Raw genomic sequence first — 14,967 nt, 5'->3', positions numbered from 1 at the left:
TGCTATGGAAGCCACAGCTTCACAGGTTCTTTCTCCTTAGGAAAGCACTTCATCCTGTTACCCCAAAAGTCACCCTTGAACCTATCCTGCCTCACAAGAAAGTTCAACAAAAGTGACCAATCCAGACTCAAGAGAGGGCAAATGGAGCCAGTGTTCCAGATCTTTCCATCTTGTTCATCTTGATTTACTTTGTTTCTTCTTCCCTCAAAGCATGTCTCTCCTACATTTTAGAGGGCCCATCCTAGCGCTCAGTGGAAGAAGAAGACATGGTGCATCTGCCTTGGCAACAGGGAGAGGGCGTTGGAGGTGCAGAATGGCTGCTTTGCTTGTTTACCCACCTGGTTGGATATTTGCTAAGAATAGGAGGACTGAACACTGCCACATGGACCATGGCACGTGGCTGATGATTCTGTGGTGGAGGAAGGGTTTCAGGTAAAACAGGTGTGGGCAGAATTTGGGGAAAGGAAATGGGCAATGATGTCCCAAGAGGCAGGGAAGGCAAGGTGGGTTGGCCACTCAAGGAGTTGGGTCCTATTCTCCTCTAGGGCTCCAGAAACCTGGTTCATTTGTGGAATGAATGAAGCCACAGACTCTTTAACTTTGTGGGTCATTCATGGGAGGAGGCTGACAGAGGAGGAGGCAATTCATGTCTTCATGGACTCATTGTGCAAAAGGATTGATGGGGCCAGTACTCCGCTTGGCATTGGAGCTACAGAAGCAGCAGGACGTGGTTTGTGTCTGTCAGAGGCTCATGGTTGTGTGACAGGGAAGGTATTAAAGGTTTGACATCAAGTAGAAGGGCCCTTAGTCAAACCTGCCCTTTTAGGGAAAGAGCCCGGGCTGATGGTCCTTGTGCATGTCCTGGGGTCATGCTGGTGGCAGAGACTTCTGGCTTGAAGAACATGTAGGGGCACCAAGCTAAAGCTGCTGTCTAGGCACTTAAACCTACCGATCCCTAGTCTTTTGCCTTTAAGAGTAATCCAGGAAATCAAAAACCAAAATCCCATCATCTCTTCTAATAATATTTAACAGTTTCTTGAACATTAAAGACACACTTTATTTCTCCAGCTAGACAACTGCATTCTTTAAACTGTCACGGCTCAACATGGTTCACCGCTCCCTTCTCCACCACTGTCGGGGTATCAGACCCATTTCCTCCTGACCACTCGTCCCCAACCCCATCGCCATTCTTTCCTGTGTACAGTGCCTCTATGGTACCTAGTACAGTACCCATAGGTGATAGCTACTTAGTTATATCTGTATGAGGTTTCAGCAGTGAGCATATTCTACTGCTGTGTCTCACGACTGTGTTAGCTTGCCAGAAGGTGACACTGATAGATTTACAGATGGATGTGCCTGCGTCTGTGAGCCTTCTGTAACCAAGAGGTTATGGGGCTTTGGCGAGCAGGTCCTGGCTTTCATCAGATCCTCCAAAGGGATCTATAATCTGTGGGTAATGATCAATGCATTGTTGGTTCAGCATATGAGCTCATACAATTTCCAGATGTCTCAACATCTGACCTCCTGTGGGCTGAGGCCCCAGTCTGTACACGTGATGTGCTGAGCTTCCTCTCCCTTTCACAGCTGTCTTCCCACACCTGTTGTATAACTATTACTTTTGAAGTTATTCAAGTGTAAGAGGAGATTGGAAATTACCTATTGCATACTTCCAAAGCACACAGAATTTATTAATTGTTGCTTACTTTTAAAAATCAGGAGAAAAACATTTGTTATATCCTCATTTTTTCCTTGTTTCAAAAGCAACTCATTAAATAACTAATCAAATATGAAAAATTGCTACAAAAGCCCTAGTGCCTCCAGAGATGGTGCAATAAAAAGAAAGAACAGCTACATCTATCCATAAGACACGCAGACAGAGAATGGCCTTAAGTATATGCCTTTTCTCAACTGATCTCCAGACAAGGATTCCTAAATTTGCATTTAATTTGTTCACTTTATTATCTTTGAAGTTTTCTCTTCATATCAGTTTTTGTGTTAATCTTCTTAGTGTATTATGTTTACCATGTCTTACCTGGGATTCCTTGATTTGGAACTAAAAGAAAAGGGGAGGGCAATGGTTATGTTCTCACTGTGCAGCTTGCCAGCTGCGTGCTTTTGGTGAATTTACTCAACCTCTCTGAGCCTTATTTCCTCTTGTGTAAAATCAGACTGCTCAATTAGATATCTGGTTTGTACGCTGTGCTCCAAACTGCTGAAGGGGGGTGCTCAGGGGCCCACTACTGGGGAGTATCTGCTGCTGGCATGTCTGGGGGCCATTAGGGGGTTTTCACCTCTTTTACATGTTGAATTTGACTTATTCCCTTTGGAAAAAAGGTTTGTTACTAAAACAAAAGTCCAAAAATCACTGGGCAAGATAGATAGTCTGTAAAATGCATTAAACGTCAAATGTTCTATGATCCTCTAGACTAACCCATCTTAGAATGGACACACAAGCCCTCACCAGATGCTGGAAAAAAGACCCATTCAAATATAATTGTGATATCAACACACGTAGTTAAGTACTTGCTAAATGATGGCTTGAAATGTCCATGCTAAGAGCAGTGCTCTGTGTACACTGGTGCTTTGAAGAGAACATTTAAGCACAGAACACTGCTCAGTGATGAGCGTCTGCCTTTGGCCCAGAGTGTGATCCTGGAGTCCTGGGATCGAGTCCCACATCGAGCTCCCTGCATGGAGCCTGCTTCTCCCTCCACCTGTGTCTCTGCCTCTGTGTGTGTGTGTGTCTCTCATGAATAAATAAAATCTTAAAAAAAAAAAAAGCACCAGTGTGATGAGCATTATTCCTGGTAGGGCCTCAGCCGAGATCTGCCCCAGGTCCTTCAGGTAGCCGGGGGAAGACCCACCGAGTTGGTGTTCTCCCACTTTCTGGAAAAGAGGGTTCTTGTCAAGAAGGGAAAGTGTCCATCCCATCCTCGTAAGAAGCAGATAAATTCCATAAAATGCAGCAAGAGAGTTTGAGGCATTAAGGCTCTGATATTCAACAAGGACAGATCAGTTCATGCCTACCAAAGTTCTCACTCTTTACCTGTGTACCCTATGATGTGGAATTGGAGGGATGGAGCATTTTTTTTCTTTTTCAAAAATCAGAGCCAGGTTTCCTAATTATATCAAGTCTTAGAAATTTTTCAAGCTGCTTCAAGAAATACTGCATTTATTTATCCACATGTTAACAGTCCTATGTGTGTCTGTACCTCGATACCATAAAGTACCTGTTGCTTCTAAGTAAACTTGAATTCTATCTGGGGCATCACAAACCATTTTAAGTTCTTTGAAAACCAGAGGCTTCCAGTACTCTTCTCAGGCAGTCAGAACATACCTAGAAGAACAATCACCCTCACAAAGTATCATTTTTACGTCCAGGCCATCCTTCCAGTTTCGTATATTCCCCCAAATCTCTCCTAAATTCAGATTTCTTTTCTTTCTTCCAGAATTCCACTAACTCTCCATTGCTTTCCAGGGTTGTACTTCCCAGGCCACCATGCTCCAAACTACTCGCGTGTAAGCATTTCCTGCTCTCCAGAAGCATCTCCTGTCCACGCTGGTCCTCCCTGTCCTGTCCCACAGGTTGCAAGAGCACACCTGGGGATCCATCCCTCTGCCCTCCCAACCTTGAGCCGTCCCAGACAGCTTCCTTCTCTCCCATTTGGCTTCTCTTCTATGTCTCCTATTCATCAAAATAAGAATCTTTCTCTGATCCGACATCTGTCTAATAAGTGGATGGGGGATCAAGCGGGCTATTAACATTTAAAAATATGTTTCCTTCCCTCTCCCATTTGAAGACCTGATTTAGGATAGGCAGCAAGTATCATATTTCAGAATTCCCTGAGCAAACCCCGTAACAACTGCCAATATTCGAACATGGGGAATAAAACTTGCCTCTTCAACACAGAGAAGTAAATTCTTCCGTTAATTTTAAAACATACGTCACCACCGTGACGTAGCTCTGCCGCATGTTAACTTCTAGAGAGAAAATCAAGAGGGTATGTTTCGAATTCGGGGTTGTGATGTTCATCTTGCTGTGGGTAACCGACTTGGAGGGTTGAATCTATCCTTCCCAGAGCATGAATTCCCATTACATTCAAGGGGAATCATTCAAGCGAGTCAGAGCACACTCTGACCTTTCAAAAATGTTTCGAAAGTGCCCCCCCTCATTCCCACCACCAGTCTCCCCATTTTATCGAGCAGATTGCACTGGTGCCTTTTGGTCCGGCTCCCCTCCCTACACTCACAGGCACACCCACGGACACTTTTTAGAAGCCAGTGTTCCAAATTAACAACGTAGCAGCTTAAGATGATGCTCAGAGTCTCATGCCGTTTCAGAGGGAGGAAAGCGGTTTTTCTTGAGTTCTGGCGGAGGAAGTTAAATCTCTAAAAACATTGATCAGATACTAGTAAAGGGATGATATATAAATTGTCATGGAAAAGTCTATTATCAAGACTCGAGTATATCACTAATACGTTTTCTAAAGCCGTGGGGGGGGAGTCGGGTTCTGGATCCCCGGCATCCTAGCCACCACCATTAAAAATAAAGGGACACCCCTATCACAGTTGGCCCCCAGCACTGACTTAATGTCTGCGCTCATGGCAATTTTTCCTAAGAAGGGATTGCTGTGAATTTCTACTCCATTACCACAAAATCCTCCCGGAACTGGAAGCCAAAAGCTGCAACAGTGTCTGCTATTTGGGGCTCGAGTGATAAGAGGCCAGATCTAATGTAAATGCAGAAATAAGAGGTACTTACAGGACACGCACAACCTATCAGTGATTTCAGGGGTTGCCAACACTGTCCTCACCCTGACCTCTAATTAATCTGTCATTAATGATTGTGAGACAACATCCTATTGTTTTTTCTTCCATTGGCTGTGCTATAACTTTGAACCGGAAATTCCAGCCATTAACGGCTCTGCTGGGTTTCATCACCAACAGCTGTTGCTCAAGCTATGGATGCTCTCAAGGTGAGTAGCTCATTACAACTGACAACCTTAAATGTTTCGTAGGCATTGGCTTGTCTCAGGCATCTAGCCAGGTCCAGGTGGTGGAGCACACGTGAAGGTTTTGACAGGTCAGCTGTGAGCAAATAATGGACTGCTGCGGGTCCTAGTAGCGATTGGAGGCCCCAGGATGAGGCCCGAAGGAGTCTTAAAATCGAACAACAGATGGAGGGACAAGGAGGACTCGGAATGAACTTCCTAGATCAGATCACAACCTCTGGGGCTACTTTCCCTGAACGATTCCCATCTCCTCTTCCCTCTCCATTCCCACTTCACGGGGTACACAGAGGGCCCCAGGCAGAAAGGGTTTGAGAATGTCAGCCACCTGCAGTGTTACAACAAACGTTCTACCCAGCGGATGTGGTTCCCATTCCTATGCTTTGAGGCCACCAGGCAACCAAACCCCAGACCTGAAATTAAAACATTTCAGCCCATTCTGGCTTTCTGAGCCATATCCGAAACAAGAAGACACAACCTCCACGCAATATCTTTTGAAAGCCAGGGCTTCAAACAACTATCCATCTTTATATGTTTACAGACACCTACTTCCTCCCCAGATTAGAATCTCTTCCTCAGAGAAGGAAGGGTTCTAACTTTCGGAACCCTAGATGAACCGACTCGTTCTGCCCTTTCTCGCGAGAGTGGGCAAAAAATACCCAGTGCAGAACCAAAATCATAATGCTGCACTTCCCAATGAGGCAGAAACATGGTGGCCATTTGTCACTGCAAGTGACGAGCATCTTCACACTGTCCATGGGCATCCTGGAGGGAATGATGTTTTGGTGAAAGGTTAGTGGGCAGCCTCCTCCAACCCTCTAAGTCCCTCAGGTTTTCTCTGTGAAGCGTTTGAAGGTCTTGGGCAAGCGTTCCATGGTAGCTCCTGTACTGGGAGTGAGGGGCAGGACCACTTTCAATGTGATGTCAGTATAATGCAATATAATGTGTTCAAAGCCAGAGAATATGAGAATATGACATGTCCATTTTTCAAAAAGAAAAGTCATCTGTTTTCCATTTGTTTTGAATTTGGGCCTTGCATACAGGCAATGTGGGATTGTCTGGGTTTTCACATAGCCTCTTGAGTGACACTTGCTTATGGACCTCATTTAGTCTATGGCATAACTTGCATCCCAGAAGACGGGAACTTCTGTCGCCACCAGAGCAAAGAAGATTATGGCTTCAAGCTAGCTGCTTGCCTCACTGCACATTGTTCTCTCTGGGGATAAGACTAAGAAGAGCACCTCCTCTAAGAAGAGCACCACACCAGTCCCACCTTTCCTCTGCGCAAAGACTGTGCTGCTCCCCACTCTTGCACCCCCGGTCCTCTCCCTGGCCACTGCCCCTTCTCGCCAGGACCTACCTGGAGATCCTAAGCATGCACATCTCATTCTGCACATGCTCTTGCTAGGATGCCTGATTTTTGAGTTCTCCTCTTCCACACATCGACCCAACTGGCAGCCAGAATGTTTCTCTCTTTCTTCAGAGACCTAGATAACTTTCTCCACAATCTTAAGAACCTATGGTTTTGACTCTTGTCCTGTTCCTTCAAGTCTCCTTTTTGTCCAGAGGGCCTTACATAACTTAGACCATGAGCAGAAGAAAACTTAACGTGCACTAGTACTGCCACTGCATCCATTGCCGCTCTTTGAGCTGTGGAAGGACCACCTCAGAAGTCAGTCAGTGTTGGCACTTCCTAATATTGAATCTTGTTTTTCTGGGTTTCCTTTTACTATTTCTTTTATTTTTAATAATAAATTTATTTTTTATTGGTGTTCAATTTGCCAACATACAGAGTAACACCCAGTGCTCATCCTGTCAAGTGCCCCCCTCAGTGTCCGTCACCCATTCACCCCCACCCCCCGCCCTCGTCCCCTTCCACCACCCCTAGTTCATTTCCCAGAGTTAGGAGTCTTTATGTTCTGTCTCCCCTTCTGATATTTCCTACCTTCACTATGGATGTTTCACATTGACTTTCCCTGTAACATAGTTTCATAAAAAATTTAACTCTCCTGATGGTCAAAGCCAGCTCCTCTGTTTCAGTATCTGATTTTACTATGGGGCAAGCAACAGGATTGAATGCAAAGAGCACTGGGCAGAAGATGTCAGAAGTCCCGCTCCCGGGTCATCATCACATGTGTCCTCCTGGAAAGGTGTGTCTTCTCTTAGAATTCCAATCTCTATGCATTTTAATGTCTGCTTTACAGAATGTGCTGTTTACAAAATTTCACTCACTTCAGAAAACTCTTTGCAATGGCATTATAATCACAAAGGGTGCTGCTCCCTTCGGCAGCACATATACTAATCACAAAGGGTAAATAATTTAACCTCTCAATCTACACTAGATCCTGGGGCTCCTAACTTAATAGGTGATTACACACCTCAGGGCTATATAGTTGGCCTTGTGCATCTCAGAGAAGAGTGAAAAGCAACAAAAAAGAGCTCTTACACATCCAGTGCTATCAGACAGCCAGCTCTCAGGGCTCCAGAAGCTACAGAGGTTCTGGAACTGAACACAGAACAAAAGATCCAAGTTCCGCAAGAGAACACAGAAGGAGGTGTTCTGGAGATCTTTTAAGAAAAGGCATATTCTCATTTATTTGTAAGATTCCTGAGAAGTGAACCTGATCCTGCGGTGCACTTACGGCATCTTTCCAATTCTGTGATACATGAGGCCTGTGTGTGGGCGCACATGCACATGGACACGCATATGTATCCATTCACACTACACCAGAATCTGCCACTAAAAACTCATCCCTGCTCCATATTTGAGCAAAAATGTGTCCTGGTTCACTGGAAGCACCGAGATTTTATCTTTCTCTCTTTTCTTACTCTCAACAGTATTACTGATCACTGCTTTTCAATTTTAAGTCATTTCAAATGAGGACTGTATATTTTAAAATAAATTTGTGCTTTTACTTAAGTGGGGAAAATACTTAATTTGGTTCTCTAAGGAAGGATTTAGTTCATTTGAGAACATACAATAAATTTTAACCAAACCAGCATCAGCTTTTTCTCCTTCACCTGCTAAGTTTCACTCTGGGTACATTGGTGTGGTGGGGTGCTGGCCAGAATGGATTCGGTTTTTCCTGAGGAGCCTATCTACCATCTACTTGGCTTTAGAGCTAAAGGATGAATTCAGTTCATTCAGCTTAAATGATATTTTGTTTCCAAACATCTCTGGACTGTTAATACCTCACTTAAAAATAAATTTTGGCAAATGGAAAGAGAAAGGGAAGTGGTTTTCTAGAAGTCTATTCCCCATTTGAGTTCAATGTGTTTATACAGCATTTAAAAAAAAACAAACAAAAAACAAAAACAAAAAACTTCTACATATTCATCTATATTTAGTATGTGTTTTAGCCTTTTAGCCAGAAAAATGGGAAAAATCAGCAATCTCTAATTAATAGGTAAAATAATTTGGTTTTATATCTTTTCCTAGATTCGTTTTTCACTAATTTACACTAATCCTTGGTAATAACAAAAGTTATTTCCAGGTGCTACCCACCTTCCAACTCCCAAGGTAGGTAAGAAACTGTACCATATTTCTGTTAGTTTGCTAAGAACTAAGTGTTAGTCTATTGCAATAACCAAATAAATTTTAAAGAGTGTTGGACATAAATAGCAGGCCACAGAAAATCCAAATCCTCAGATTAATGCCTCCCAATATAAGATATAAGGTGCCTCTGCCATAAAGTCCGTCAATACAGTTAAACGATCCCTAATCTAAAAACTAAACCAAACCACAAACCGGCATTTATTTTTCTTTCTCTCTTTCTTAAAAAAAAATGTTGAAGTATATCCCTCTGTCCTGGCCTCCCTCTAAACCCCCACCCACCTATGTCCACAGCTCCACTAGCACGAAGGACAACATGCAATAAAGAATGGGAGAACTCCTTCAGAGCTCTGCAGTCTAAGCACACAGAACAGAGTTTAAATGTCTTTCAAAAACTGATAAATGTTGGAGGAAGAAGAAATAGTCTTCATGACTAAGTATTTTATTTACCTCTTTGTGTTTTGAGCAGTTTATTATGATTTAAGCCAACATCCCCTACAGGTGCATTAATGTTAGATGTGAGATCTTTGTACTCCATCCCATTTTGCTTCTCCTGCCCTGGTCCTGCTGTTGATCAATTTGTTCTGCTTCACAGGGTGGGCACTCTGTCCTTCTCAGGGTCAAGAAGATGCCTGAGAATGGGAAGAGGGCCTCCTGACTCCTCCCTACGGCCACTGCCGCCTCTGCCCTCCTCGTTCTGCCCATTCACATCTTCCACAATGGCCCCAGGGGCAAGGATAGGGGGGTTCCAATGATTAAAAGGTACAAAAATCAAACAAGACCCTTGACATTCTCCAAAACCCACACCCTAATTAACTATTTCCACCCTCCTGACATGTAGAGGGAAGTGTGAGTAAGTTGTACAGGAGCCATGGGCCTTCTTCTACATAATGCAGATGGGCTTCTGAGTGTCCACCTTTGGGCTCGGATCTATGCATAGCAGTGTGCTTTCTCCATAATCATTGCCACTGTCTTGTGGTCAGAAATGCTACCCGAGTCCTTGCTGGAGCCTGCAAGCCCAAGGCACACTTGTTTTATACCTAGCGAGGAGAAGAACTGGAGTAAAAGGAAGCCCAGTTAGTCACAGGATGCTAATTTGGGGTGGACATCTTTTTTTCTTGAGCAAATATTCTGTAGAATTTTTTAAAAGGAGTAAGGGTTGGTTCGCCTGTTGTGAACCTCCCAGTGTTCATGCTACAGCAAGCATTAACCTTCACACGAGTCCTCCTAGTGAATGTAGGATTCTTAGACTTCTGTATTTATAAAATCTTCTGCCCAGAAGAAATTAAAATTGAATTTAATTTCTTTAGATGATGGTAATGGTGATGATACTACTAATAAAGTGGTCTCTCTTTTTTTAATCAAAAAATGGGCTTTGAGGAAATGACAAAAAAAAAAAAATCTCCCACTAAATACAGATCCAAAGTTGTCTTCATACTGTCTGTGAACTGACGTCGAGACCATCACACACTATCCCTGAAAAGGCTCTTTGCTTTCCTGAACTCTAATGGGCTCTCGTTTCTTGGCCTAAATCCTAGCAAGTGGTGGCTAACAACACCCCTGAAATAAATCGGAGAGATCAGCTTATGCTGTTGATTTACCAGGCTTGAGCAAACTGCTCTGGGAATCTACCGGTGTCTCCCAGGATCTATTTTAATGATCCGCCTGAGGAGAACCAAGCAGTGATTAAAAGATAAGAACCCTCACGATCTTCGAGAAGGGAATTACAATATCTACATGAGTGGTAAAACACAGCTTGCTGGTTCCCCTTCACTCCTGAGCCTGAGGCTCAGAGCCTCTGCAGATGGCAGGCCTGACTGAGTGGCAGGGTGAGTGGACACCCTGTGCCATATGGGGACACCCGAGCGGTCCTGGCCACCTTCGGCCAGCCCCTCAAGGCCTGCTACTTCTCAGCTGGTGGTGATGGAGGTCCCACTGGGTCCCAGCCGGGCAGTTTTCCTAGTGAGGAGAGTGTGCCCCCTCTAAATGCCCAGGATGAGCAACAATCTGTTCACTCCTTTGGAGATACTTAAGGAGAAGAAGCAGAAAAGGGACACAGGTATCAAAGAAAAGTCCTTTCAACATTGCTCATGTATCCTTTTTAGACTTGAGTTAGAACCAGATCAAAGTGCTGTTGGAGGGTCAGAATACACCGAAATTTGAGGAAGGGCCGCCCATCTCCTCCATCCCTCCCTGCCCCAGCCCCCCAAATTACAAAGTAGTTGGAAACGTTCACAACTGACAAATGCATAATCAGGCAGCTGGTGCCGAAAGAGGCCTTTGTCCAGAGGTGCCCCCACACCAAGTTTACCTCGCCAGATGCTTGCTCCCGAGCCCTGCAGTATGGACAGACCAGGGGATCTTGCAAAAATAGAAGTCAGGAGGGTAGAAGGCAGACCCCGGCTGCACTCTCTCTGCTCAGTGCCTGTTTCACCTCTGGCTTTGTGGCTCAGGTGAGGACAGTCATCGCAAAGAGAAAATCATTCAAGAAACACACATCCCCCACGCACGCACGCACAGGCACACTCCAGAAAGCAGCATTACCTGTTCCTGCTGCTGCACGGATTTCCCCGGAGCATTGGGCTCCTTGGCTGTAGTCATGGTGCCCTGGCCCGGGCGCACACCCGCACAGGGGCAGGAGCGGTCTGACGGTGAGTCCGAGCCACGGGAGTCCGATCGGCGGGGAGGGGAGTGATTTAGTCCATACTTCCGAAATCACACGGCTATTTTGGGGAGGATGGGGGAGGGCGAGTGGGTAGACCAGCCTAGTTTTCTCTTTAGATGCAAGGAGCCGAGAGCGGATCCGAACAGGGGAGATGCTGCGGCTTAGCGGGGCTTCTCCAATTAGCAACAGCCTCCGCAATCGCCACAGAAACAATGGTAACTGCTTAGCAACCGGCAACTGGCGGCGCCGTGCAGGAAGGGGACCCGAGTGATGCGCGCCGCTCCCGCCCGCCGCCCGCCTCCCGCGGCGCACGGCGCATGCTCCGGCCTCGGCTCGGCTGGGGAGGGGGCGCCGGGGTGGGGAGGGGGCGGGAGGGCTCCGGAGGTGGGGGAGGGGCGACGGGAGGGGGCTGGGGGGAGGAGCTGGGGAGGGAGCCCCAGGGGCGGGAGGGGACGCCAGGGGGAGGGGGCTGAGGGGGGCGGGGGGGAGGGGGAGGGGTGCGGGGGCAGGGGCCCCGGGCCTGGGGACCTCCGCCGCCCTCGCCCTCGCTGCCCGGCCTCCCCAGGTGGGCGAGCCTGTGCCCCCGCAGCAGCAGTGCTGGGCAGCAGGTCACACCGGGACGCCGACGCGGAAGGGGGCCGCTAAGGGGACCGGAGGGACATGGGCTGTGTCTTTCCCTTCTGTCACCTAAGTGCCCGAGCTTGCGAGAAGGCAGATGGTCGGTGGGCACCGAGGCATGGCATCCTTCCCGTTTGCCCGGTGGGTTTTGCAGGCGTGCTAGATGTGGGAATCTTGGCCTTTATTTTCCTTCAAATTCAGAAACTTACTACGTTTCCTCTTTTTACTCAAAGAATCTCCGGTTTCTCTCTGAAAAAATCAACCAGAACCTCAAGGGTGTCTGTCGGTTAAAATTAAAAAAAAAAAAAATTAAAAAAAAAAAAAAAAAAAGGAACACAGCATCTGGGGTGACCTTATAGGAGCAAGGCTCCCTGCTGAGTCCTGAGCTCAAGGAGACAGCAGGACAGACAGGGCAGTCCTGTTGTCCCTGCCTGGTCTCCTTGCCACCTTGCTGGACCCTGCTGCACTGCCCCTCACCCCTGCCCCTGGGGGGACACAAGCTGGCTAGCGGAGGAGAAATGCAATGTGGGCCAGGCTGATTAGCTCTGAGTAAAGCTTGATTAGCCACTAGTTTACAGGTGGAAATGTCCTGTGGCCTTCCAGAAACACAGACCAGCTTAGCCTGCTGAGCTTGGGCTGCCCCTGTGTGTGAGCAGTGCCCTTTGTGTGTGCTCTCTAGCTCCTTCTAGGCCAGATCTTCTACCTCCACCCAAAGGCTTTCAGGCCACAGGCATTCACTGGCCTGGGGGAGCACAGCATCCCTGCACTCAGCACTAATAAATACTGTCAGTAAGAAAGTCCTTCCTCCTGCATCTCTGTAAAGCCCAGCATCTGAGCAAAGACAAAGTAGGTGCATTTCCATGAAAAAGCTATTTCCTAGTAGGTTTCTTGTTCAATTCCTTCCCAACACCCCTGACCCCTAGTCACTTTACAAAAATAAACACACTTGTGAAATCCAAGGCACTGTATACCTTCTTTGGAGTTGACAGATGAATCCAGATCATGGCAGAGCTGCCCGGTCACCTCTACCACAGCCTGAACTTAATTCTGGGCTAAGTATTTACTTGGCACCGATTCTAAGACATCAATATAGGCAGCTGGGAGTTTGTATGGTTTACCTAAGAATATAAAAAAAAAAAAAAAAAAGGAAAACCCCACCTAAACCCCCATCACACAGTAAAGGTCTGGTTTGTGTTTTGTTGCTTTTGTTTAAACTTCCCCACAGGACACTGTATTTCCAGGGTGAGAACAGCAATGGTGTGGATCCCTGTCTAACTCTGTAGTCCTGCTACTGGTTTTGAATGTGAGTTACTATCAGCGTTGGCTGCAAGGAGCGTGCCAGGCCAAGAAGCCTCATGGGGGCGTCTTCCTACAGCTACAGGCTCCTAAGTGGAGGGTGCGCGCCCCACTTGGTCACATCCCTGGCCTCCGGAAGCCACTCCAGCATCATGAGGTTGGCAAGCAAAGCTGCCCTGGGAAACCCAGCAGCAAAGACCCAGTGAAAAGAGCTGAGCAGCCATTCTTCCCACTGGGGTACCTGGACCCCAGTGGCTGTGGCAGTGGGGATGGGGGGAACTCAGTGAGAAGTGAAGTAGAGTGGCCACACCGGGACCACAGTGGGCTCAGCTGCAAAATACCCTTTTACTATTTCAGTCTCACTCCTGAGCATCTCAGAGCTGGTCTGTCCTCCAGAGTTTCCTCTTGAGTGAAACACCAGAGGGGGATCAAATCTGAACCCACCATCTGTTAGCATCTCTGGAAGGATCCATTGCAAATCCATGGAGGCCAGGACCACTCCCCAGCATGGATATCCAAGGACAGAGACAACAGCAGAAGAAGGAGAAGTGAAGGGAGCTGGGCCCTGCCCCCTGGTCACCGTTTCCAGAGCCCTGGGTCTAACCTAGTGAGAGTGAGTTGTACCCTGGGTGTGCTAGGTTGTGTGATGGAGGAAGACATGAAACCCCCTCTGGCACTTCCATCTTACTTCTCAGTAAGGACCTTATGTATTATTTTATATCTAAAATGAATATGGCTAAAAGCAAAGTTCACCTACATCTGCAAGATTATACCTGATACTTCAAAAGAGTCTCCTGCTAGCATCAGATCATGAGATCCCCAGAGTGTGGGCCCGGCCAGCCTTCCCAGTGCCCACACTCCCCCATTCATCCCATCTCTTTTCTGGAGCCGCTGGATGGAAAAGCTTGAGAATTATGGGTCAAGGGCCAGGCCAGACTGTGCCACTCAGAACCCTGCCCTGGGATTTTCTGGCATCAAGTCCCCAGGCGGCTGACTTTTCTGCATACTTGACTTTACTGCTTTTAAAAGAGAAAGGGCAGGCTCTCCTGCCAAATGCAGGAGAAACACTGGGTGGTTCCACATAGATGAGGAATCTGAAACAGTCCACGTCCTGTAAGCAGAGAACAGGATGGTGGTTGCTAGGCCTGCAGGGAGGTGGAGACAGAATTGCTGGGTATGAAATGTTTGCTACGGAAAACGACAAAGTTCTGGAGAGGCGCTGTGCCACACGGTGCTTGTAGAGAACTGTGCTCCTTGGTCTGTGGAAAGAGTTGATCTTGTGTTATATGTTCTCAGGACAAGCAAAATTTAAAAAACAGAGACAATGGGCCACAGTTTATCCATCTTTAAAAATCATTATCCCTCCAGAGGACAAACACTCTGCTGATGCTTATCCTTCTGCAGAAAGTGGGTATCACTCCAAATCCAGAGACCCAGTTCCAGGGAGAGTGGGACTAAAGTCTCCTGTGCATTATCAGCACTCCCATCTGAACCTCCTCCATCAGAGAAGAGGCTAACTAACAGTGTGCACTGTCCTCCCCACAGTAGTGCAGATCAAAAAAAAAAAATTAAGAAAAGGAATTTATAGATAAGTTTCGGGAAAGCATCACATATAAATACTATGGTTTCCAAATTCTAGAGATGGTGGGAAGTATAAGTCCAAGAGTCAAGGGAGACTCCAGCTGGAACAGGAGAACCCCAAAAGGCACACTGCCCACACTCCGTCCCCACACCTTCCTCCACGAATATTTGGTTGATGTCATGCATACTTAGCAAAGGGATGGTGCCTACCTGCGCCCGCTAACAATGACAGTAAGAGCAGTCAC

The 14,967-nt window shown here is 46.7% G+C and overlaps 1 protein-coding gene across 4 annotated transcripts in view; it reads right to left on the bottom strand.

The window, feature by feature from the left end:
• Positions 1 to 14,967, bottom strand: part of DPP6 (dipeptidyl peptidase like 6) — a 908,079-nt gene that overhangs the window by 456,956 nt on the left and 436,156 nt on the right. Inside the window, exon 1 of one of the 4 annotated variants that reach the window (XM_072763224.1) lies at positions 11,107 to 11,562. The exons of the other annotated variants lie outside the window; for them this stretch is intronic. Coding sequence (XP_072619325.1) covers positions 11,107 to 11,163 — 57 coding nt within the window. The 5' untranslated portion in view covers positions 11,164 to 11,562. Of the gene's footprint in view, positions 1 to 11,106; positions 11,563 to 14,967 lie in introns of those variants that run through there. 4 annotated transcript variants of the gene reach the window in all.

The sequence above is a fragment of the Vulpes vulpes genome, chromosome 7, assembly GCF_048418805.1.
Source record: "Vulpes vulpes isolate BD-2025 chromosome 7, VulVul3, whole genome shotgun sequence".
Classification (NCBI taxonomy): Eukaryota; Metazoa; Chordata; class Mammalia; order Carnivora; family Canidae; genus Vulpes; species Vulpes vulpes.
Note: the sequence above shows the minus strand (reverse complement) of the source record. Positions and strands in the feature narration are given on the sequence as shown.